The sequence below is a fragment of the Ruditapes philippinarum genome, unplaced genomic scaffold (assembly GCF_026571515.1).
Source record: "Ruditapes philippinarum isolate M1 unplaced genomic scaffold, ASM2657151v2 ctg1337_1_1_1_1, whole genome shotgun sequence".
Taxonomy (NCBI): Eukaryota; Metazoa; Mollusca; class Bivalvia; order Venerida; family Veneridae; genus Ruditapes; species Ruditapes philippinarum.
Genome location: NW_026858956.1, coordinates 63,477 through 90,328, shown reverse-complemented (window position 1 = coordinate 90,328; position 26,852 = coordinate 63,477). Strand labels below are relative to the sequence as shown.

Here is a 26,852-nt window from a genome sequence, read left to right as displayed (position 1 = left end):
TTGTAAACAATATGGCGGACATGTAGTCAGTGAAAATAATTGTTTCGTAAAAAAATAGAATTTGACGAGATTTACTCAATTTGACCCATTTTTTCAGATGCATTATAATCAAACATAATAATCTTTACCTAGCTGCAACATGCCAGCCGTAGAGACAATGAATAGAGGCCTGATGGGCCAACATGGCCCTACAGATACCTCGGGATTGCTCATAGAAACCATGCAAATAGAAGAACCCAGGAAATCTCAGCATGTACCCAACCATGTTCTGGAAACGAGTAATTATTTATTTTTTCATATATTTAATTATTAACATTTGTAAATTAAACCCATAATTTATGACATAAATGTTTATCATGTTTGTCAATCTAGTGTTGACATAAGTTTAGAATATCTATCTAGATCTGTGTGATGGCGTGATAACTCAGTTGGTTAGACCAATGATTATCAGATCCATGGTTACACCCTTGGATTTTTTCAGAGACACTGTCAGTGTTTCCCACCTACCTAGAGGTGTACTGGTAAGAAATCCAGGTAATCCTCTCATGTATGTTATACACTAGCTGGGCATGTAAAAGAACCAACGGGTCTATTCAGTAAGAGCTAGGGACTGGTTCCTGGATTTCTTTGTATCTCATAGCTGTCTCTTTAATGTATACAATGTATATCTGGTTAGATAAATCGTAAACGATTTTGAAGCAGTATGATGTAGATAGATCTATATATCTTCTATTCTATTACACTATCTACCTTCCATTAATGTCAAACCCCTCACAGGGACGTAGACATGACTCTACACTTCAGAGACAGCTATGAGATACAAGTGAATCCGGGAACCAGTCCCTAGCTCTAATTGAATAGGCCCCTTGGTTCTTTTACATGCCCAGTGTATAGCAGTCAGCTTGGTTCATATAACTAAATTCCATAAATGATAAAATCATTTTTTTACTTTTTACCAAAATTCTATTAGATTGAGTCATTTTTCGGACTATTAGACTTTAAGATATTTATGAATAACAATATCATCTAATTTATTTGGCTGTTTTACAATACAATAGTTGAAAATAGAATTTGTTTCAACATTGATTTTGTAAAAGACCAAGTAACAATAGCTATGTATTTCAAAAATAGAATTTTTACACAGTTACTTATAATAGTGCCAATTTATAATTATGATTATCTTTAATTACTTTTCAGAAATATACACAAAAATTGCCCAGAACTCAATGGTGCTTGCCAAGCCATCAGTGATACATTTTGGAGGTTTTGAGGTTGACAAGAAACATACTTTGTCCTTGAGCATTGTAAATGTTTCAACAGAAGTTATTAGAATGCATGTCATACCTCCGCAGACAAAATACTTCTATATCAAATATACCAAAAATGTAAGTACATGCATGTAGACTTTTTGAGTATTTACTTTTATCATTTTATCATTTAAGTGCTATAAAACTGCATTTGAGTAAAGACCATTTCAAAGAAACTGTAAATAACACTGACAATTTTCAATTTTTAATTTAGTTAAAAGATTAAGACATGCTTGATCTAAAAGCTCAGTTGAGGCATCATCAGCATGAAACCTCAGATTGTTTTTTAACGACTTGTGTATTAACCAGTGTCTGTGCTATATGTGTCCCCATTAAGACTCAAACTCTCATGCCATAACCACTTGATCGTGCTGCCACTGTTTTAATTGATTTTCCATATTTTTGCTTCAGGAAAGATTGGTTCCAGGACTGACATTAGACTGTACCATTGAGTTTACACCTGATGAATGGAGATATTATTATGACTGTATTAGAATTAACTGCCCTGTAAGTAATGCTTTTTAGCCCTTACCCAATTTTAAACAGTCCATTTAAAGTAATTAAAATTTCAACAGACTTTTATGCATTAAACTGCTGAATTTGTGTAATGGATTAGCCTTTCTTTGAACAGTCTATACAAATACATGTATTTAGTTTTAAACAGTATAGAGGCTTGTCAGACTGCATGGATGTTAAAAGCTAAGTTTCGTATGAAGTTGCACTTGTGATCATATTTTTGTAGCTGTTTGTTTAGTACATATTACATTCAACCAATTGCAAGTTGCAGCTTAATTTTTTAACATCAGTGTAAATCTTAAGTTAGAAGCAAGAATAATTGTAATACACCCATAAGCATGTGGCAATGACCTTTTGAGTCTTGTTAACCATATCTTTGATGTTTCGTGTAAATGAATATCAGTTTTTCACAGAATTAAGTAACTTTGTGTTTTTCTCCATTTGTGATAGATAGATAAATAAGTGTACGCATACTTCTATGTTCATGTTTATTTTAGGAATTTATCCACACTTTCATATAATTATCATAATCAAGTTTATTTGGGCATGTTGGTGGTGTTCTATACTTAAATCATTACTGGCTGACTGGAAAAATGGAATCCTGGTGTTGTGATAATTTCATGTAACTTGATTGCAATTTTGTTGTATTTCAGGGGGAAGAAAATCTTGTCATTCCTATACATGCTTACCCTGTGATGAGTACCAAAGATTTCCCACAGCTGTTCAATTTTCCACCAGTCCCTGTTGGTCATAAGTGAGTACCATTAATTCATGAAAGTACATATACTGGTTCTGTATACTGTCAAATACATACATTGGTAGTGAGAATTAGTCTGAGTGTTCTTCAATTTTCTAATACACATTTGCCATCTAGTAAACATTGATAATTTGTCAAGATTTCAGATGAATACTTGTTAAGCAAAAACAACTGCTCATTTAATAACATGTTATCATGTTTATATTAATTTTATCATTAATTTTCATTGACATAAACCTGGAATTGTTCTTCTCTAGTCTAACAAATTTCTGTAATCTTACACTTACACCTAGTACAATGTACCTTTTGTTTGTTTTTACAATAAAAATACATATTTTGTTAACTTTGACTCAAATGGTTAATACCTGAATCATAGAAACTTTCAATGTATGATAGTAAGACCCTTACATTGTAAGAAAAATACTGGCATAATCATGACTTATTACACTGACATGCATGCCCCGCCCTTATACAAGGTATATCATACTTCTATAAAAATGACTAATCTAGGATATGTTTATAAGATTTATACATATTGAAATACTTACAAGAATATTGTTGTTTTTGTGTAAAAACAAAATAAAAAATATTTAATAATGATAATTTCAGAATGACTAAGGTATTCCCATTGCGATGTGAAGCACCAATAGATTTTGAGTTTCAGTTGACATACCTACAGCCTCATCAAGCTTTCACTGTTAATCCAATGTCAGGTTTGTATATATAAACTGAAGTGATTACAACTTTATTTATTGCAATGAGAAAGTTTCAACATAATAATTAGTTAAAAGTAATATTATATCATATTACATTACATTATATCACATAAACCGCAGCGCATGAGTGTAATAAAGCCATTTAATAAAAACTATTTTACACAAGTGTAATAACACTTTGACGTGACGTCATTTGCGCTATATAGAAACATAGCGTTAAAGCGCGCTTATGTTAGCGTTACACTATGGGCGTGTCATTGAAAAATTACTCATTTTAACAGTTTACTGTTATTATTTTAGATATGTGATAAATAGAATATTATATTCGTGTAGATTCAAAACTAAAATTCATTGACCTCATTGAATAAAACAATATTATGCTTACCAGAAGCTTGTATAATAATATTTAATTCAAATTGTTCAATAAATTTAGTATTAAAGTACACTCATTCAATATCCTCTATATATTATATAAAATATTTATATTATATCATATTTAGTCTTGAAAGAATCATAGTCTTTGATTTCTTTTATAATTATTCATTCCAATCATTCATCTTGTGATTTCTGTGTGAATGTTTCTCAGCATAAAGCCACTTTTTTGTAACAAGCTTAACTAGTTTCGTTGAAATTCCTTTAAATCTTTGGAAAATAATGCAGATTTGTTTGACTACTTTGCTACCGTGTAGGGGTGTGGATCGTCAGATAAGTGACTATCCGATCTGATCCATGATTCAGCACTTGCGATTCACAAATCGAACCACAAATCTTTTGTTATCAAGACACCAATAAAAACATAAACATTAGTTCTGAAAACATGTTATTTTTCTTAAAACAATACTAAACATTAATTTCATTAAACATATAATATTATGCAATGCAAATATAAACTAGGTTTTAAGGTTGAAAACCAGTCGCGCCAATATAAAATTCCACCAGCAAAATTTACTTTCAATGAAAATGAGGAAAAAGCAGTTTGTAAAACATGGTGAATTGACTTATACAGGTTTTACAACAAACTTGTTCAATCACATGAAAAGACAAGTATTTCCAAAAATTAGAAGTGAATTTTGCTGGTGGGATTTTATATTGGCGCGACTCCTTTTCAGCCAATACATGTGATGTCACACTGACGTATTAACTTGCGTTTCGCAAATTTTGGATTCTGAAAAATAAAACGGTCTTCAATACATGTCACGTCATTATAGATCTATACATAGCTGCTAAAAATATTTATTTATTTTCATTTAAAAACAAGTGCTCAATAAAGATATAGTGATTCCTTTTTCGAATCTAATTACTTCCTAGCTCAGCATCATGGTAAATGTTTGTTTTAAACATTCTGTCTTTAATGAGCAAATTGTATTTAGGTAAATGTCGCATAATTCATACACATTTTTTTTTGACATTTAATGTGTAAGAAACAGCGAATGTATAATAAACAAATAAGATCGCAATCTACGATCTCTGGACTGACGAATATTCGTACTCGACTTTTCATTTTGATTCGTGATTATCCGAGTACTCGGATACTCGCCCCAGTTCTACTACCGTGATGATCATGGACAACATGTTGTATTTTGCTACCATGATGATCATATTACAGATTGTTTGACAACATGTTGTATTTTGCTATGATGATGATTATTTTACAGGTATTATTCCTGCTAATGGGGAGACAGAGGTTGCTGTCACTTTTTGTCCAATTGAATTTCACACAGCATATATGAGAATACAGTTGGTTATTTCACAGTTCAACTCTAACCCGATTGTGTGTACTTTTACTGGAACTTCTGTACCTGGATTGCTCAAGTATGATTTTCAAATACATTTTTGTAAACTAGTTTACAATTGCTCTTTGTGGCACTATCCAGCACTGGTATCATTTATGAAAAAAATATGGTTGTGACCAATGTATGGCTTAAACCACATGCAATTTGTTTTGTACCCAGCCCTAAATTTATCTCTCATTAAGGTGGTTTTATAGTTTCTTTCCACAATAGACTTGATTACACAAATAGATTTTCCTTCTATTTATTAATAGAATAATTATAATTGTTTATTTTATTTATTATTTATAATTGTTTTATTTGTTGTCAAGACTTTTGAACTTATAAAATTTAAACTCATTTTGAATTGTTAATGTCACTTTTGATAGAAGACAAAATATTGCACTGTTTAATTTCTATGTTCCTTATAAATGATGGTATTTCAATTTAACTTTCCAGGGATGAAACATTAAAGTATTCCTTCCAGTATGGCGAAGGATCTGAGGAGTCCCTATTAGATCCACGTAGCTTGACACCTGTAGAACGAGCTCGAAGAAAAAAGAAAAAGCTCTCCCTCCCCCCTCCCACAAATGTCAAACAGGTATTTACCTTGTTTAGTTTGTAAATAATACACATAATTGTAAATTGATAATTTAATGCTATTAAAGTATAATTTGAGAAGAATATCAAAAAAATTTCTAATTAAATCAAAGTTCCATTGTCTTCGTTAAATATTTTTATGAAAAAGAAATATTATTTTTTGTGAGTTTCCTTTTCTTTATTGTTTCATTGTACCTTTGGATAATCAGTTAGCCTTTCAGTTCCAGACAAACTTAATAATATTCATTGTAGTCCATTGAATTACTTGAATATAAATGAATGAAAAAAATTATTATCATTTGTTAAGATGTTTATGATTTAAATTTTATTTACCTAATGTGAATTAAAATCACACAGTGTCATAGAACAAATCTTGTCTAGAAATGCTTTCTAATATGGCAAGGAGGATTTCCAACTAGATAACAAAAGGTCAGTGGTTCTACTTAGGTACCTGCTCATACCTGAAATAATGCAATGAGGAGCACATGAGGTCTGAGGAGCACCTGACATCTTCCTCCATCTGTTAAGTTAGACAGTCTCGATAATTATGACCTTTTTTATTTGTATTACAGGAAGTTGAATATCAAGGTGTAAAATTTCCAGTTGATCTAAATAATCCATATGCTGTGTCTCAAGTACTGAATCAGGAGCCAGGCAAACTGAGGGCGAAGGATCTCAGAGATGGTACATATTATACTATTAAGTTAATTAACCCTTGAAGTATTCAGGGTTGTTGTTAAATTTTTTCAAAGACATGTTTGTTTTAATTTTGGGTGGTCATTTTTGGTTTAGTTGAGGTGGCTTAAAATGCATTTCAGACAGACATTTTTGCTGACAGGGACCTCCAAATGTAACCCAGAGTAGCAATGGATTAGTTTATACAAATTTATTTTAGTTTGATTGTGTTACAAGCTATAAGCTTATTGAAACAGTCTCGAATCTTTTCCACAACCTAATCAGTACTGTGCAATGAGTGTAAATATTCTTGCTTAAGGAAACAACAGCTTGCCACTAACAGGGTTTTCCAGCAATCCTTAGATTACTTGTCTTATATGTGTCAACCACTCAGCCACAGTGCCTTGTTCTGTTTTGAATTTAGATTGATCTATTTTAAGTTAGATGGGATTCCTTATCAAAGTAATATGAATTGAGTTTATGAATGTAGTCAGGATAGCTTTACTTTATACTGTTGACATAAACTCTGCCTTATGTAGGTGTTAACAAATATTTTATGTACATGTAAATATTGAAGACTTGACCTATTCTGATTAACATTAGAAGTTGCTGTAATATTGAGTTACATTTTGAAAAGAATGTAAGAAGTCGATGTAATAAAAGGACAAGTTTTTTATAAGCATCTTAGACTAAAGCAAGATTTTTTTCATACATTGCATGAAAAAAAAATTGATCATGTACATATATATCACCTAGCTGTATCTATGTTTCTTAAAAACTTGAATTGTTCGTTGGGATTAAGTAAGCAATAACTTAAAGATACACTCTTGAATCTGTTCCTAGAACTAACCAATAATAATCATTGTTCCAGTAACTTTATATAGCTTCATATTTATATAACACCAAGTTGAAAAATATGTTTACTGCTCATTCTTAATTTGATGTGTTATTTTATTCTTTATTTCAGTTGTTGTCACTAAAGATTCTAAGCCAAAAGCTGCAACACGACAAATGAAGGTTAATATAAAATAATGTATCTTTTCCTTAAATAGATTTCCAAATGTTCTATTAAGGATAGTGTATTGTTATTTTAGTTGTCACTAATGTTTGGTAGTTTCTTTGTTGAATCCTTAAAGAATTAAAAGTGAGCCTTAATTTTTACATGATGCAGAAAGCAACAGATGTTCTGAACTCAGGTTGCATGACATATACATATTTTCTTGAGAATAAAAATGATGTGAAGAAGATATTATTTTTGAATTTAATTTATGAATGAGGAAAGCAAGTGGTTATAAAGTAACGTAGGTCATAATCTATAAATAGAAACATATAGGAATATACATTTATTGTGTGTCTGTAGGAAGCAAAGTTTGAGCATCAGGTTAGGCAGAATGTTTATGAGGAACGTCAGAATCAGTTACGATGGCAGTCTAAACTTGGAGATGATCAAATAAACACTGAGGATAGGGCTAAAATACTCTCTGAGAGAAATAAAGCCTGGAATATATACAAGGTAAGTCTTATATTGTGTAACTGGAAAATGCAATGATTTTAATTGTCTCATTTTATTTGCCTTTTAGTGCAAATGTGTTGCCTGCTCATGCATAAAGATGTGATGCATTTAATGATACCTGCAACCTTCCTTTACCATTGATTAGCTGGATAGTGACCATATACAACCTGCAATGGCAGGGTTGATTAGACTTAAAACCCAACCCTGAGAGAAATTATGAATGAGTTAAAAGATTCCAAATTATCTCATTTGATAACAAATAACAAGTTTTTATGGAAAATGACATGCAGTAGACAATATAATTTATATTTCACTAATAATACCCAATCTGTCAATATTCTTCATGAAATGAAAGTCATATGGTTTTTGTGAGGAAGCTATGCAGTATTAATTCATAGAAACATGCTTTCAATCAAAAATATTTTTTGAGCAGTTTCAAAGATATATATCTACTTTTGTTTTGGGCCAGAATCTCTATAAAGGCAGGTACCCTTATATAAATAACACAATCTCTTTACTCGAGTACAAAATGTTGGAATAGGAGGGGCACCTTGAAACATTGCTTCACAAGGTAACCTGAAAAGTTGCAATATGACCCTAACAGTGATGTTATAACTATAGGAGCTTTTGATAAACTTGGTAATTTTTTATTCCAGTACAAAAGGTGCGGGGAGCCGGTTGAAGATGAGGAATATAACAGAGAATGTAGTAAATGTACATTTAAACGTACAATGAGAGACAAAGATAATCTACCGTCAGAGACAGCACAGTTTGATCAATATACCAACGATATGTGGCATGTTAGACACAGTACACTCAGTAGATTTGCACAAGCTGCTCGGAAGGTTAGTTATAACTATACTCCCTTTATTATGTGATCTGTCTGTAATGAAAAGCATTTATGTTAATAGATGTTGTTGTTTTGTATATGAGAGTCAGGGTTAGCAAAAAAGCTAATTGTTTAAACAGCAACCTTAAAACCATGTAAGACGTTTAAGTATTTCATAGATTTTACCACAGTTTCTTTTTAGTTTGAAGATATGACATTAAGTTTGTATTTTGTTGTACTAAAAAATTTTTTCAAAAGATGTTAAGTTAAAGACTTATTATTTTGCCACTAGGGCCAAAAAGAAAGCATGCAATTAGAAAAACACAGGACTATACAACTAAATTAAATACAAAATGTCATATTTTGTCGGTAATATATAAAATCATTCTTAAACCTCTTTGGCTATTGGTCTTGTACTAACTTTTGTTATTGTTTATTGAATTTTCTAAAAGGTTTTTAGTTAAAAACTGACCAAACCCGTATAAACGGATAAACGTGATACCCCTAGTTTTGTATAGATTTACTGTGACCCTAAAATGGATTGTATAAGAGTTTTCTTGATCATTAAGCTGAATTGACAGTTATCTTTCTTTTATGGCCAATTAGGGAAAAGAATGTGGAATTATGAAATTTCTAAGAATTACGAAGGCTGAGTAATTAAGGCCTTTCAGCTATTGATATGCGAGTGTGTTAGTCTGAAAATAGAAATTTATTTGAGGTAGCTATTAAGCTGGCTTATACAGATATGGTATGTCTAGGTGCACACTAAAGTAATATGTCAAAGTCATACCTACTGTCTCCCTTTTCACATGAAACTGAAATTTTACCATTATGCCCTTTATAGAATATATAGTGTAATAAATGATAATACAATATAAAACATAACAAACAAGAGCTGTCAGAAGGACAGCGCGCTCGACTTTTTTAGTGCTTGCCTATAAAACAAAACTTTGACAGTTAAGGGCACACAAGACTTTAACTAGGAATTTCTAAGTACAAATCAAGAAACATTTTCACAGAGTTATCTTCTCTTGCTTACAGATAGGTCTCATGATGGCACATAAGAACTCCAACTTCCAAAGTAATATCTCAAATGGTTAAGTCAACAAGTGGACAAGAATGAAAATTTTAACTGAGTTTCTAAGTCAAAAAGGGCCATAATTCAAATAAAATCCTTAACAGAATTACCTTCTCCTGCCCATGTTTTGGGACCATGATGGTAAACAAGTATTCCAACTTTCAATTTAATATCTCAACCAGTTCAGTCAAAAAGTTGACTGGTACAAAAAAGTTAACCAAGATTCTAAGTCGATAAAAGGCCTTAATTTTTAAAACAAATCCCTGACAGAGTTACCTTCTCTTGCGTACAGATGGGGGTAATGATGTGAAATAGCATTAAAAGTTTCAAAGCAATATCTCAAAGGGTTAAGGCAATAAGTGGATTTTACCCATATTCAATGTATTTTCTAAGTCAAAAAGGGGCATAATTCTGTCAAAAACCTTGACAGAGTTATGTCCTCTTGTCTGTTGATGAAGGTCGTGATGGTAAACAAGTATGGTCAGTTTCAAAGCAATACCTCCAATGGTTTTGAAATAAAGTGAGGTGGTACAAAAAACTTAACCAAGCTCAATACACTTTCTAAGTCAAAAAAGGGCCATAATTCTGTCAAAAACCTTGACAGAGTTATGTACTCCTGTCTGTAGATGGAGGTTATGATGGTGAACAAGTATGGTAAGTTTCAAAGCCATACTTGTAATACTTCTGAAATAAAGTGGGGTGGTACGAAAAACTTAACCAAGGTGTGACGCCAACGCCGACGCTAACGCCGACGCCGACACCGGGGCGAGTAGGATAGCTCCCCTTTTCATAGAAAAGTCGAGCTAAAAATTGAATAAAATGAAAATTGTTGGAGATGCTTTTTTTTTAACAAACTTTTCATTTTTACAGGTAATTATCCGACAAAGAGCATCTAGCAAATTGAAATCTCTGAATAAGATGATAGAAGACTGGCATCGTAAACAGTTTGTCACGGAGAGTCTTACAGGTGAATATATTAACTTGTCATTTACCTGACTCTGAATTTATTAAAAACTGGTTTTAGATGTTGAATTTACTCAGGTGCCTGTTAGTGTCTGGAAAAAATGCACAGAGGGGCACCTGAGGTCTTCCTCCACCAGTAAAGCTGGAACATCGCCAAATGACCTATACTGTGTCGGTGTGACGTAAAACCCAAATCAAAATAAAATAGATGTTGAATGGTCCATTGACAGTTTGTCTGATCAAAATGTTTGCAGTATGCATGTTACAGTTTAGTATTATAATATATTAGTTATAAAGATTTTTTGACAGGTTTTATGGCCAAGTTCAAATGGTTGTCTTTTGATATAACCCATGCTGCTAGGCAAGGTTTATATAGCAAGCAATAATTTATATGTGGTCTTATAATACTGCACATTTGTAACGTCATTTTTCATTGGATAATTGTGACGTTTATATAGTTTTATAATACACGGCTGATGTCGATTCATGATGAAATCTTACTTTTATTCTCTTGAAATGATGCATGCTGTATTATAAATTCGTTATAAAGATTGATGACAGGTTATATGGCTGTATATAAACGGCTGTTTGCAATATAACCCTTGCCTAACGGCTCGGGTTATATTTACAAATAGCCATTTATATAGGGCCATATAACCTGTCAAAGAACTTTATAACTAATAATATAACATGGCAAAAGTTTTTACATAAAACAATTTATAATACTGTATTATTGATTGCTTTGATTGAAATAAATATTGATTAAAGACTATACACTTAAAAATAATATAAAATCATGACTGTCCAGTGAAAATTGCTGTAACAAACACGCAGTATTATGACATCAGGTCAGATTGTATGTGACTACTGGCTTGCCTCAATCTTTAATGATAGTCTTAAGCAAATTATAATTGCTTGCAGAATTCTGATTTTTAAAAGTATTTTAATTTTATTTTTCCCATTCATAATTGTGGCAAAAAGGATTTTACATATAAGAAAACTGTAAAAAAAAGAAAGAAAAGAACAATGAGATTCAGATATTTATTAAAATTCAATCGCTGATTTTGTGCTGTTCAAAAGAAATTGTTCTCATTTCTGGTTTCTATAGTAATTTGGAATCTTTATTGACATTATATACATAGCTGAATATTGTACAATATACAACATAAATAGCCTTATGTTAATCATAGGAACTGTTTTATTTCATGATCCTATATTGTTAAAGTTAGTGTAAGTTAGATTTTTATGATATCATTGTCTGATTACAGAGGTCAAAGGTGAGTTATCATATCCCCATATATAACACATTATTTTCATATATCATATTACAAATTGCTTTGGTGGTCAAGTATTGCACAAATACATGTATTTGTAATATTGCTGTTAATTGAGAGATTTTTTTTGTTCAAAGCTTGTGTAGCGCCATCTTTTATTTGCTGAAGTTGAAGGGATTTCATGAAGAGCTTTTGTATCTTTATTGGTTAGATGTTATTTTTCCAAGAGCTCAACATATTTTTCTTTCATTTCCCTCACAAATACATAACTATGTAATGAAATAATACATTTGGTTCTTTCAACTTTCCATGACCCATTTATCCATTTTTATAAGTTTGAAGCACTATGGCTTATTGCATTTATTATCCAAACACAGAGCCCTACTGCATGGTCGGGGAATCCATCCAGTATTTGTCCTTGCATGTATTTAGATAAATATGAAACCTATAAGTATATACCATGTTCTGTTTACTATATATATTGTATAATAATCTATCAAAAAAACAAAATTTATAATATACTTTTTTATATCAATGTATATTACCTAAAAAAAAGTAGAATTAAAGAGGAGCAGATCTTCACTGAACTTTTGCCTTAGAAGTTAGAAGGCACTTATATCTGTAGCTTTCGTAGATTTCATTTTATAGTTATATACATATATAATATATTGTCCTTTGTAATACACACAATCGGGTTATTGTAAAAGTATTGGTAGTATTTTGATCTGGGGATTGTATTAATCTTGAGTGATTTTTTCTAGGCCATGATGGCATAGAGTACAGAGGCACATAAGTACAGAGTGTAATATATTCTTGTTAAGGTCACATATGCTAAAAACTAGTGATAGATCATTTCTTTCAAATGATTACACACTTATTATAAATTTGATTTTTGGACTACATTTTTTTTTAAAAGTAATGAAAGATAATATGTCTGTAATGACATATTTGATCATGCCTAAATTACGAAACAGATTTTTTCTTTCTGATCGTACTTTAATGTTCATGTTATACAAGCACTTTACATGTATAATTCTTTTTGTATAAATAGCAAAATTATAGTATGTAAGGATATACAATCATGTATAATAAAAGTATTTCTAAAAGTTTTAGAACTTTATAAAGCTTTTTAGATATTGTAAAGGCATTTATAATTCTTTTTTGTAATTTTGCTTGTCTTCATTTAAAAATTACCACAATGTTAAGAAAATTTTGTATAAAGACCATTAATTGCTCACTAATTTGCTAATTGTTTTTATAATTGATATTTTTTGTTTTCCTAATTGATCCAAAAACAGGGCATATGTGATTAGATTTAGACCTAAATCGGTTATGAATTACCCACTAGTTTAGGAATCTGCAATGCTATTGGTGTTTTGCATCAATATGGTCCCGACTGTCATATCTCTACATCTAATGCTACAACTGTGCTATTTTTAACATAAAAGACGATGGAACTTAACTTCATGACAAATGATTGAATACATTATGCCAAACACTCATACAGTCTAACTATCTTCATAGCATGATACTTAATGCTTAATTTGAACAAAGCTGTTTTGCTTTCTTGCATTTAAAAACAGTTTCATAACAATACCTATAACAATATTATACTGCAAAAAATGCTAAGATATTGATCAATACTGACAATATGCTATTCTTTTCTAATTGATTAGAACATAAAACATGTGAATTTTTTATTTTAAATGTTTTTCCAAATAGTTTATTTTAACAATTTTACATGAAAAACACAGTGGCCATGAATAGGTCATTCCATGAAGTCCAACAAAATGTTATTCTTTCTGCTGTATGATTATTTTTATTACATTATTTGCATTTTACCTTTTTGCACAAAGACACTCCACAAGTTCAAGAACCCACTTAAATGTTCTTTTTTGATAAAACCACAATTTTCCTGCCAACTCACAGTCAACAGTGAAGTAAGGTATAAATCAGTAAATCATTTAAAGTGAACCAAGACAAGAATTTTATAGTAAGAAGAATTTTCATACTTTTTTAAGAGGTGATAAAAATGCCAAACCAAGAACTTAACAAGTGGAACAATTGCATTGCAAACTTCAGTGACTTTATAACTTAAACAACTTTATAACACAGCAATCAACATCATAACTATATATAGGCTTATGAAAGCATTAGAACCAAAGGCATAATTACCAATAAACTATGGCATAAAATATCTTTTATATGAAATTATATCAATGTGTTATATTATTATTTTTTCTAAAGCTGAAGAAAAAGAGAAAATGCAGGAAGAGGAGAAGAAAGAATTGATACCAGAAAATTTGGAACTACATGCTGATAGAATCAAACAACATCAGTTCCCCACATATGTCCCTCCAAATGTCAAAGATGACATGGCACCAGATGCTCTCGGGTCTGTTCCATTCAAGCCTACAGAGGTTGTTGTGAAAAGGAAAGTGCCTTATTTCGGTTTAAAAGTAAGAATCAACTTTTGTCCTTTGTCTTCTTGTTATTGCCGTATCTTCTGTTTTTATTGAAAATTATTAAGTATTGTTGTATCTTTAACATTATTTATATATCAAAAACTTTAGTTTAAACAATATTTTATTTATAAGTATTACATTTACATGATAATTGACAAATAATAAATAGTACGGATTGAGTAGTAAGCTTGAAAGCTTTTTTTAAAAACTCTTTCCGTAAAAACTTTGTCTGAGGATCTAACAAATTGTATGATCACTGGTCAGGATTGTTTGTTAGAAAATATTAAAACTATAAGCATATTAAACTACCCTTTTTGATTGTTGTCTGGGCAACACAGATACAGGCCTTATATGGCTTTATACTTGTGGCATACATGTAGGCTTTACCAGTCCAGAAGTTCAAATATATTCCATTTATTTCAGGTTCCCCAGCAGTACAAATTAAATGGATACACAGCTTATAATACCCAGGAAGCCTGTAGCGGTTATGTGCCCGTCATCAGGTCAAAACCACTGAGAACTGGAGCAGAGGTTTGTCTCCCCTGTCTAGATCTCATATATCAACATTTATCTCCCTTTTTTGCATTTTTTTTTAATAAAAGCTTAAATTTAAATACATTGCTTAAAATTCTACTTGAGACTTTCTTGTATTTCTTGTTGTGTATTTACTAGCCTAGATGTCTAAAGGAAAGTTTGTTGATTGAATGACTTAATGTATTGAAGGTATTTTGTCACTAGAAAGCTGCAAATTTTCCATGTGTTTAATTAAAATGTATAAAGACCATCCAAGTAAAACTGATATATACATTATTGAACACTTTTTGTGTGTTTTTTTTCCAAAGTGATTTTAACTAATTAGATGAAAGAATTATATGTATGACAAATGAATTGAATATTTTATTGTGTGACAATGTTTTTTAATATTTATTGAAAGATGTGACAAATTTCTAATACATATGTATTGACTATAAACATTTTAATTAATGTAACAGGATGAGGTTATTACTTTACCACCTCCAGTTACCATGAAGGAGAAATCTTCTGTCAATGTTACTAGAACAAGTCTAGCATTAGACCTGAGTACAGTAGGGGATGTAACTCTAGAAACTGTAGAAACTAAAAAGCCAGCCCCAGTGCATGTTGTCTCCCTTACACCACCACAGGCACTCTTTCAGCCAATGGAATATCCACCACTTCATGTATTTGTAAGTAATGATAGAATTATTTATAATTGTCTTAAGTGATAAAGATTTGCATAAAATTATGTGTTATTGTTTGAACTTTTTGTTTCAGAATTTTATTTTAAATTGCTCAAAAAGTCAATAGTGTAAAGGCTGTTACTATAATTGTGTGATGTTATGGATTTTTGTTTAACTCTGTTAAATATGTTATCTGTGTATTTATCAGGTAAATTAACTTGAAACCTTGTTCACTATATCACATGTACATGTACTTTACTTACAAGCTTCTGGCCTTGTCATCCTCAATCCTAGATAATTGTATAAATGAGGAACATTATATGCTCATGCTAGCATAATTAAAAAAAAAAAGTTTTTTTGGGGGGGAGGTGGGCAGATTTTTTGTGTTGCGGAATTAAAGGAACAAAACCATAAAATGAAAAAATCTTTAGTACAGCTAAATAATTGTTTTTCTTTAAAATAACAGCTAAATATTTATTTATTATAGAATCCAGCACCTGGTTTACAAGTGTTCCAAGCTCCAGTACCCTTTGCTGAGACAGATGCCGATTTTCACCTGTGTCCTCTACCACGGTACTTCAGGAAGGACCACAGTTCAAACATGCACGCTGCCACACAGAGGAAGTATATGGATAGGGAGGTTTGTAAACTGTCTTTTTCCTGCATGATTTTCCTTTACCGGTTCTTCTGTACACATCTTTAGGGTCTTACCTTTGGTTATCATTTTGTGTTTTCACATCAGTTCACATTAGTTGTAACCTCTTTTATTTGTTTTCATGTCACATTTTTATCCTGAAATTGTTAAGGTTTAATCATTTATAGATTTGAATATGAAGTAAAGATAATTGGTTTATAACTATATCTTTTTAATCCTATTGAAGGATATCAGTGATACACGGGGAAAAATTGTAATGTCTTCAGATGCCCCTTTATAGGTCAAAATCAACGTCTATATGGTGCGAGCCAACTATTTCTCATCTACTCTCTTACTTTGAAGGGCTTGAGATGTATTCATAAAACTTTGGTTAGATGTTTATCTCTTTGAAACAACTTGCCAAATCTTCTGTGCAGTGTTGTTTTATTGTTTTTCTATCAGTGAGTGTTTAAACCATTTTTCCAATATTCTAACTTGTGAACCTCACGAAAGATGTCCATGATATTTGGTCAAATGTTAGTCTCATTGTATCATGATATGCATTTCAGACACCCAACTTTAGACTTTTATCTTAAAGATCATCTGTTGTGCATTATTGTTTTACATGTATGTCTTATTTTTATTACAGGATGTTGTAAGGGGAATAATGACATGGAAGAAATTCCCATCACAGGGTCTTACCTCCCTTAGTAACACACCTACACTAACAAATGTCTGGGTCCCAAGATGGTATGTACATATAACTTGCATTTGTTTCTCATTTTTCAGAGAATTTGATTTTGTTATTTTTTTTAATTTCAGTGTTTTATTTAGATTTTTTCATGAATTGGAAATATAAGTACTAGTAAGAAATATTTGCTCTTTCTAAGATGACCAGGCTATATAAAATGTATATGGAATTTCTAGTCTTAAGTTGTCTGTTTTATATACAGGGATGATCCCTTTGGTGAGGAGTTGTTACCTCAAAATGTTCCTGCACTTCTTGATAGCCTCCCAGAAGATGATGGTGACAATATTGTTGATGAGTAAGTGTTTTATACTGGGCCTTGAATACTTTTTTATTAAAGATATAAAATGCCCATACTTTAATGAAATATGTTATTTTGACAAATTAATTTGAATGGATGATTTTGAAATCTTCTATGAACATGTTAAGATGAGATGAAATGGCATCAATCATATTAATGTTAAAGTTCTGAAATTATGAAAGTCAACTTAACAAACATGCATATCTGTTGAACTGTACTCTAATGGAATTTAAGTGTAGTCAGACTGCATAAAAATTAAAGGCAAAACTGGCTCTTTGCAAGGGACACAGCTCTATTACAAACTTTGGATGTGATATATTTTTATTCATTTTCATTACCATACATACTCTGTTATATGATGCGCTTACCACTAGTCACAAGAAGTGCTGTAAAATGTGATATATTTATTTTCATTTATTTCAGTGAGGAGGAGGATGGTAGAAGCACATCACGTATGTCTGTGGCCTTGACCCCTGACATGGTCAATGCTCAATTTCAGATGATTGACCCCTCAACACCAGCAGACGAGAAGGTCCAGGTGTAAGTACAACTTTTTATGCTTTTAACTGTATATCAGTATTGGTGTATTTACTGTTGTTTACATAATGATTGTGTACAAAATAATTATGAGCTATATGAATGATATGGGTAATTACAATGATTCCAGTTACTTGCTGTCACTATTAAATTGATCTCAACAAACAGGCTTAAGTTTAGTCAAGTCTGAATAACATGCAAAGAGTTCTTTTAACTACAGATAACGGAATAAATCTATAAAACTTGATGATATGGAATAAATTTGTGAATAAGTTTTTTTGCATGGTTATGTTGATTTAAAACATTTTTGTTTATGCCTTGGCTTGGTGCTCCACTAAGATGCTTTCCACTAATTTACCAGCTATTCTCTTCAAGTAACAGACTACTGATCATGAATCAGCAAAAAATAACAACAAATAACCATTTAGACTCAATGCTCGAGATCAAATATCATGGTCAAATTTTGCCTTGCCCATGGTTCAAACCAGCAATCCTGGATTACAAATTTAATGCTCTCTTTGTTAAGCTATGCAGGCAGATTTATGTATTATTTGTCATTTCAGAGATGCTTTCCCACATGGAAACAAAATGCCAGCTTCAAACATTCCAGTATCATCATATGGTCCAGTACCTAGGTATTTATATATATTATACATCTAACATATAAACATTAGATAATTGTAAGACATTATTTTGGTATGTTTCCAAACTTCATTGAATTATGCAAGAAACTTATTGCATTTTCATCAAAAATATTAATATTTTAGACTAAAATTTTACACATACCTATATTTAATCAGTAAATACCAATCACTATGCAAGTAGGTGGATACTGTTGCTTACACATTTTGTTAAGATTTCATTTTTAGCTCACCTGTCACAAAGTGACAGGGTGAGCTTTTGTGATCGCTTTTCGTTCGTCGTCCGTCCGTCGTCCGTCCGTAAACTTTTACTTTAAATGACATCTCCTCATAAACCACTAAGCCAATTTCATCCAAACTTCACAGGAATGTTCCTTTGGTGGTCACCTTTAAAAATTGTTCAAAGAATTTAATTCCATGCAGAACTCTGGTTGCCATGGCAACCGAAAGAAAAAACTTTAAATATCTTCTTTTAAAAAACCATAAGAGCTAGAGCTTAGATATTTGGCATGAAACATCTTCTAGTAAGTGTCTACCAAGTTTGTTCAAATAAAAGCCCTGGGGTCAAAATTGGCCCCGCCCCGGGGGGTCATTGATTTTCCCTATATGCATATAGTAAAAACTTAAAAAATCTTCTTTTAAAGAACCCAAAGAGCTAGAGCTAAGATATTTAGCATGAAACATGTTCTAATGGGTGTCTACCAAGTTTGTTCAAATAAAAGCCCTGGGGTCAAAATTGGCCCCGCCCGGGGGGTCATTGATTTTCCCTATATGCATATAGTAAAAACTTTAAAAATCTTCTTTTAAAGAACTCAAAGAGCTATGGCTAAGATATTGAGCATGAAACATGTTCTAATAAGTGTCTACCAAGTTTGTTCAAATAAAAGCCCTGGGGTCAAAGTTGACCCTGCCCCGGGGGGTCATTGATTTTCCCTATATGCATATAGTAAAAACTTAAAAAATCTTCTTTTAAAGAACTCAAAGAGCTATGGCTAAGATATTTAGCATCAAACATGTTCTAATAGGTGTCTACCAAGTTTGTTCAAATAAAAGCCCTGGGGTCAAAATTGGCACCGCCCCGGGGGTCATTGATTTTCCTTATATGTGTATAGCAAAAACTTAAAAAATCTTCTTTGAAAAAACCCAAATAGCTAGAGTTAAGATATTAAGCATGAAACATCTTTTAGTGAGTGTCTACAAAGTTTGTTCAAATAAAAGACCTGGGGTCAAAATTGGCCCCGCCCCGGGGGTCATTGATTTTCTTTATATGTGTATAGCAAAAACTTAAAATCTTCTTTGAAAAAACCCAAATAGCTAGAGTTTAGATATTAAGCATGAAACATCTTCTAGTAAGTGTCTACAAAGTTTGTTCAAATAAAAGCCCTGGGGTCAAAACTGGCCCGGCCCCAGGGGTGTCATTGTTTTTAACTATATGTGTATAGTAAAAACTTTAAAAAAAATCTTCTTTTAAAAAGCCCAATGAGCTAGAGCTTAGATGTTTAGCATGAAACATCTTCTTATGGGTGTCTACCAAGTTTGTGCAAATAAAAGCCCTTGGGTTAAATTGGCCCTGCAACGTTGGGGGGGGGGTTGGGGGGCCTATATACAGGTGAGCGACCTCAGGGCCATCATGGCCCTCTTGTTAAAACACATGCTTTAGCAGTACAGTTCTTGTTAAATTATCATAGATGATATCATAATATTGATATTTTAAATTTTTCAGGGAGAAAAGGGAAGAAGAGCTAGAATATTTTATGACAAAGAAATACAATCGTCTAGGAGCCAAGATACAGTCTAGAATCAACACCCTTAACACACTGTCCACTGATTCTAAACTTGTGCTTAAATAAATAAACAGTTGTTAAGTTTGTTATCATTGACTTTAGAGAAGAAGTGAAATTGTGCTGTTGTTAAAATGTTAATGGAAAAAATAATAAAGAATTTACTATAGAATTATGTTACTGAAAAGATTTGTTGAAATATTTTTCTTGTTAACGACAATTCTGTTCTTCTTGTGCATTTATCCTTCCCTTTCAAAAGTTAGGCTTTGAGTTTATTGTACAAAAAAAGATTTTAAAAAATTAAGCCAATTAAATCCAGTCTAAAGCTCCTAGCATTTGAATGGCTGATTCAAAATTGTGATTTCAAATTGACCAATTGTAGACTTTAGTTAGTAAACTGGTTTTAAATTTGACTTTGTGAATCAATTAGTTAAAAGGCAAAAACTAACAACTATGTGTTTATAAGGTCTGGTCTTGAGAACTAGAGTTTTATGTATAACTGAAAGGTCAATGTTTTTGTTAAATCATAAATGTAACTACAGTTTTAAGATGGTGTAAATGCACTAAATTCATAGCAACTTGTTAAATTTTTAGCACTTTAAGGGTACTAGGCAAAATGATTCTTACTTGAGCCAATGTTAATTTCCAACCCTTTACCTTGTCAATATTTTATGAACCAATTCTGAATGTAAGTTTTTTTTTATGTGAAACCTCATATTTTTTATTTCCTTTGGTAAGTTATTTTGAACAATATGACTAATCAAATAAATGTTTCTGCATGATTGAAAAATTAAGATTAGATAACTGAAAACTATTACTGTAATATGTAATGTACTGCTGAAGTGAAGTTTGCAAATACTTTACATCTATAGTGATTTATATTTTTGTGTAAAGAATATTTCATAAACTGTGATATATAAATATTTATTTGAATGTAAAACAAACTGCTGTTGTCTATTTTTTGTGAGTGTTACATTTGTATTAAATGATATACATAACAAAACTGCATGCTGGTTTTTTAATTATGTCATGAATAATGACCTTACTTTTTTCTACTTAGCAAGCTGAACTTAAGATGCTGTTAAGCTACATGTACATTTTGCAATAATTGATAAATCTACTCCCTGACTAAGTGATAAAGGTTGCTGACATCGCACCCCACAACCGCAGGTTCTCTCACCAGATACTTCGGATGAATCTATCCGTCTAGCCTTACTAGCTGGAGAGTGCCCATGACCTTCATGGTGTCCATATGTCTTCGAATCCCATAATAATGACAGATATTCAACAAAACAAAATGAAGATATGATTACCCTCCGTGTTTGAATATTGTAAGCTAAGTCAAAAACTGTTTAAATAACAACTTTTATTGATAAAAAATTAATTCCATAATTTCTTTTTTTAACTCTGAAGAGCACGAAATTTGCTAGATTTAACAATAGAAGTTTCCATGAAAATATTACGAAATGCTCTTGTCACTAGTTTTCGGGACTGTCAGGATTTAAAGCCAAATTGCAAACTGAACACAGCCTGTCATGGCTACTTAAATAGACTCTGAAATGGCCAGGACTGTCATAATTGACCAATCATAACATTCCATTAGCCCTGGCAGTCTCGGGCAGGAAAGACAGGAATTTCTTAAAATGGCAGCCATATTGACAGGAATAATTTAGAAAAATGTAAATTTACATGTTAAACAAATAACAAAATATGCAATGAACACTTGAATTACATGCTTAACTCAATGTACTAAAAATCTGGACCAAAAATAATAATAGTTCAAGCTTAGAAAAAACGAATTGTTGATAGTGCCAGGAATTTGAATTTTCCCTCCTGACAAACTTAGAGGTCATACTGGTCATCTAGATTATAATGAAATACAGCAATACCAGCTAAATATTAGTATTAGGGAAATAAAGATTACATTCTTTGTTCCTACATATAAAATGGTAAGTATATGTTTATGAAAATAAATGCATTTAAAGTTTTGAATCAAGGTAGACAACTTGTCGGCCATTTTGATCCCAGGATAAACAAAGTAAGTAAATAAATCATTTATTGAAGTATAAACCTCCTTATAGTGCCTTATATAGTCCTAGAGCCACAGAATGTTTTATATTATGGTACAAATACCTTCATTTACCAAAAAAAATATCTAAACAAATAAAAGCAGCAAATATGAATGGCTGAGGCGAGTTCAGGAATCCTAACAGGTAAAGTTTAGGAATCCTGGCAGGTAAGTTTTAAGCATTGACTGAGCATTATTACCTCATTTGTCAATAAATAATCTTAGTTTGATGTACATATTGTCATAAAACATAATTTGTTTTAAACTTATATATACACTACAAGGTCCTAAAAGTAATTTAGTTGATAAACATTCACAGTCCCTTACACTATTATGATATAACCATCATTCAAATAACCAATTTTTGTGGTAAACAAGAGGTAAAGGAAATCACAAATACTCTAATGACGAGGCTGTCGAAGACGGAATGGATACTTTGTCACAAAAAAGGTTAGTTGCACTGCCGACAAAAGTAATTTGTGCCCATATATATGTAACAGAACACATGCATGCAAGATAAGTTTATTTGTGTCTCACCTGTCTATAAAATTATTCCATGCTTTAATCATTCTTTCTTCTTGTAGACCACTCAAACTGGCTATTTAAGTACTACTTAGTATAATGCAGTATAGTATGCACAGAGCCAAACAATGGGCAAGGGAGCAGCTGAAATGTTGCTTGTAACACGTCTTCTCAATATAGTGATCATTTCTGTGAAATAGTTGTAAAATCCGACTTCAAATAACGAAGTTATGGGCAGGACACGATTTTGCTGCAAGGTCATGCTGTGACCTTGACCCAAATGTTGCGCATGACACGTCTCAATATGGTGATCATTTCTATGAAATAGTTCTTAAATCTTACTGCAAATAACGAAGTATAGGCCGGACAGGATTTTGCTGCAAGGTAATGCTGTGACCTTGACATTCAAGTTAGAAACCTAATTGTTGCGTGTGACACGTCTTCTCAATATGGTGATCATTTCTGTGTAATAGTTGTAAAATCTGACTCAAATAATGATGTTATGGGCCGGACACGGAGTATGGGACAAACATATGGACAGACAGACAACCCGGCAACTATGCTCACCGGAATTTTTTCCTGAAGCATAATAACACTTGAGACTGGGTAGAATGTATATCATTTTCTTCTCACTAATGTATGTAGAGTAGCTATGAATCCTGTATGATAAAATATGTATGGAAAATATTATTCGAAATTCAAGGACACTAATTACACTAGTTTGTATGTAAAAAAAAATACTTTCTAATTTTATTTTTCTTTATTAAATTTTCTTTCTGGCAATCCACTGATATTTTGTTTTGACCTCATTCTTGACTAAGAAATTGAAAAGGTATATTAAATTTGACTGCTTCATAAAAGTGGCTGTTATGATATGAACAAATTCAAGTTGGCAAGTCAGAAACAGCAAAGGAAATAATCTATTTTTAACTATGGTCATTAGAAAGGCACATTAAAGTTACACCTAAAACCCGACCAAAGATATTACAGGAGAAGACCATTGTTTATACAAGATGGACAATTTCTGTAATAAGTGCAGAAGCTTTGAAGCTATAATGATAAAAGTTTGTTTGTACTGACCCACTTTTGTTGAGTTCTGGATAACATCTATTGGACAGTTAGGGATCTATGCATAACATCTCAATTTGACATTTACCTGTAAATAATTCATGAAAAGACAAATACTTCACTTCTGTTTAGCATTTTATTATTATAATAAATTCATAGCAAATTTTATATAATTTTAAACTTGTGAATCATAAAAGTTTTATTTATTTGGCATACCTGTACAATAATTAAATGTATGTACATAACATGTAATTCAAACATTCCAGTCAAACTCCATTTATACATGACACATACAATGTACTACGATGCAATCATCAGACGCAAAAAAAAACACCTTCTTTAAGCTAATTAGGTGTTATCAAAAGTTAACTGTACTTATCATGTCTTAAGTAAATTAAATTTAATTTTGAAAAAGGAGGGAATGCAAGACAAATATCACTGCCATTTGTACAAATTTATGGATGTTTAAGAATTTTACCATGTTGAATTCTGCTAAAGCCAGTGCTATGGGCCATGGATGGTACCTTGCACTTAACACTTCCATCTATGAAAAGGCTCAATCAAACTGAGCCTGCAGCATTCACAATTTTGCCCTTTTGAGCATTTTTATCGGATTCCACTATTTTCTTTTGTAAGACTTTCATTAATCATTTTTTATTTGAGCTTAGAGTTAAGAAAGTCTTTAAAAGAGAACAGTGCTAATTGTTTGTTTGTTTCATTTTACGCCTTCTCCAACAGTACTTCAGTCATATAGGCGGGTAGTTTCCTAACCATAGTCCCTGGAGAGTTACACCAGTACTAGACTACCTTCCTCCGCGCTAAACTACCAAAGCATCTCCCGGGGATGGAACCCACGCCAGAGAGGTAACTGGATTAGAAGTCATCGACTCTAACCCCTCGACCACAGAGGTGGATAACAGTGCTGATAATGCTGATCAAATAATTCTCAAATAATTGTCTGAATTTTAACTTTAAAAGGTGATCTTGAACCGGCAAGGAGGCAGTGTGGCTTTTGCACAGTGAACATTTGAATTAAGTTTGAATGATATTGTTGAAATGCAGGATTTATATATTCGACATTGGGGAGACTATCTGACTAGAGAAAAAGAGGGCCATGATGGCCCTGAGGTCGCTCACCTGTATATGGCCCCCCACCCCCCGGGCCAATTTTTACCCAAGGGCTTTTATTTGTTTATTTGAACAGACTTGGTAGACACCATAAGAAGATGTTTCATGCTAAACATCTAAGTTCTAGCTCATTGGGCTTTTTAAAAGAAGATTTTTTAAGTTTTTACTATACACATATAGTTAAAAACAATGACACCCCTGGGGCAGGGCCAGTTTTGACCCCCGGGCTTTTATTTGAACAAACTTTGTAGAAATTTACTAAAAGATGTTTCATGCTTAATATCTAAACTCAGCTATATGGGGTTTTTCAAAGAAGATTTTTAAGTTTTTGCTATACACAAAGAAGTAAAATCAATGACCCCCGGGGCAGGGCCAATTTTGACCCCGGGGCTTTTATTTGAACAAACTTTGTAGACACTGATTAGAAGATGTTTCATGCTTAATATCTAAACTCTAGCTATATGGGTTTTTTTTTAAAAAAGATTTTTAAGTTTTTGCCATACACATATAAGGAAAATCAATGACCCCCGGAGCGGGGCCAATTTTGACCCCAGGGCTTTTATTTGAACAAATTTGGTAGACACCCATTAGAACATGCTTCATGCTAAATATCTTAAGCTCTAGCTCTTTGGGTTCTTTAAAAGAAGTTTTTTAAAGTTTTTACTATATAAAAAAAATGCATATAGGAAAATCATGACCCCCCTGGGCGGGGCCAATTTTGACCCAGGGCTTTTATTTGAACAAACTCGGTAGACACTCACTAGAAGATGTTTAATACCAAATATCTTAGCTCTAGCTCTTTGGGTTCTTTAAGAGAAGATTTTTTTAAGTTTTTACTATATGCATATAGGGAAAATCAATGACCCCCTGGGGCGGGGCCAATTTTGACCCCAGGGCTTTTATTTGAACAAATTTGGTAGACACCCATTAGAACATGCTTCATGCTAAATATCTTAGATCTAGCTCTTTGGGTTCTTTAAAAGAAGATTTTTTAAAGTTTTTACTATATGCATATAGGGAAAATCAATGACCCCCTGGGGCGGGGCCAATTTTGACCCCAGGGCTTTTATTTGAACAAACTCGGTAGACACTCACTAGAAGATGTTTAATACCAAATATCTTAGCTCTAGCTCTTTGGGTTCTTTAAGAGAAGATTTTTTTAAGTTTTTACTATATGCATATAGGGAAAATCAATGACCCCCTGGGGCGGGGCCAATTTTGACCCCAGGGCTTTTATTTAAACAAACTCGGTAGACACTCACTAGAAGATGTTTAATGCCAAATATCTTAGCTCTAGCTCTTTAGGTTCTTTAAAAGAAGATTTTTTAAGTTTTTACTATATGCATATAGGGAAATCAATGACCCCCTGGGGCGGGACAATTTTGACCCCAGGGCTTTTATTTGAACAAACTTGGTAGACACTCACTAGAATATGTTTCATGCCAAATATCTTAGCTCTAGCTCTTTGGGTTCTTTAAAAGAAGATTTTTTAAGTTTTTACTATATGCATATAGGGAAAATCAATGACCCCCTGGGGCGGGGCCAATTTTGACCCCAGGGCTTTTATTTGAACAAACTTGGTAGACACTCACTAGAAGATGTTTCATGCCAAATATCTAAGCGCTAGCTCTTAGGGTTGTTTAAAAGAAGATATTTAAAGATTTTTCTTTCGGTTGCCATGGCAACCAGAGTTCTGCATGGAATTAAATTCTTTGAACAATCTTTAAAGGTGACCACCAAAGGAACATTCCTGTGAAGTTTGG

The 26,852-nt window shown here is 32.2% G+C and overlaps 1 protein-coding gene across 1 annotated transcript; it reads left to right on the top strand.

Moving 5' to 3' along the window:
* Positions 1-4: 4 nt before the first annotated feature.
* Positions 5-21,243, top strand: LOC132754771 (cilia- and flagella-associated protein 221-like). Its single transcript, XM_060745460.1, has 21 exons — positions 5-278; positions 1,198-1,385; positions 1,719-1,814; positions 2,477-2,577; positions 3,190-3,293; positions 4,952-5,108; positions 5,525-5,666; positions 6,238-6,349; positions 7,308-7,357; positions 7,701-7,853; positions 8,510-8,698; positions 10,631-10,727; positions 14,245-14,456; positions 14,886-14,993; positions 15,455-15,667; positions 16,149-16,301; positions 16,945-17,045; positions 17,249-17,341; positions 17,768-17,884; positions 18,445-18,516; positions 20,246-21,243. The coding sequence occupies exons 1-21, from the start codon at positions 140-142 to the stop codon at positions 20,370-20,372; spliced, it is 2,724 nt and encodes a 907-aa protein (XP_060601443.1). The 5' UTR covers positions 5-139; the 3' UTR covers positions 20,373-21,243.
* The last annotated feature ends 5,609 nt before the right edge of the window (positions 21,244-26,852 follow it).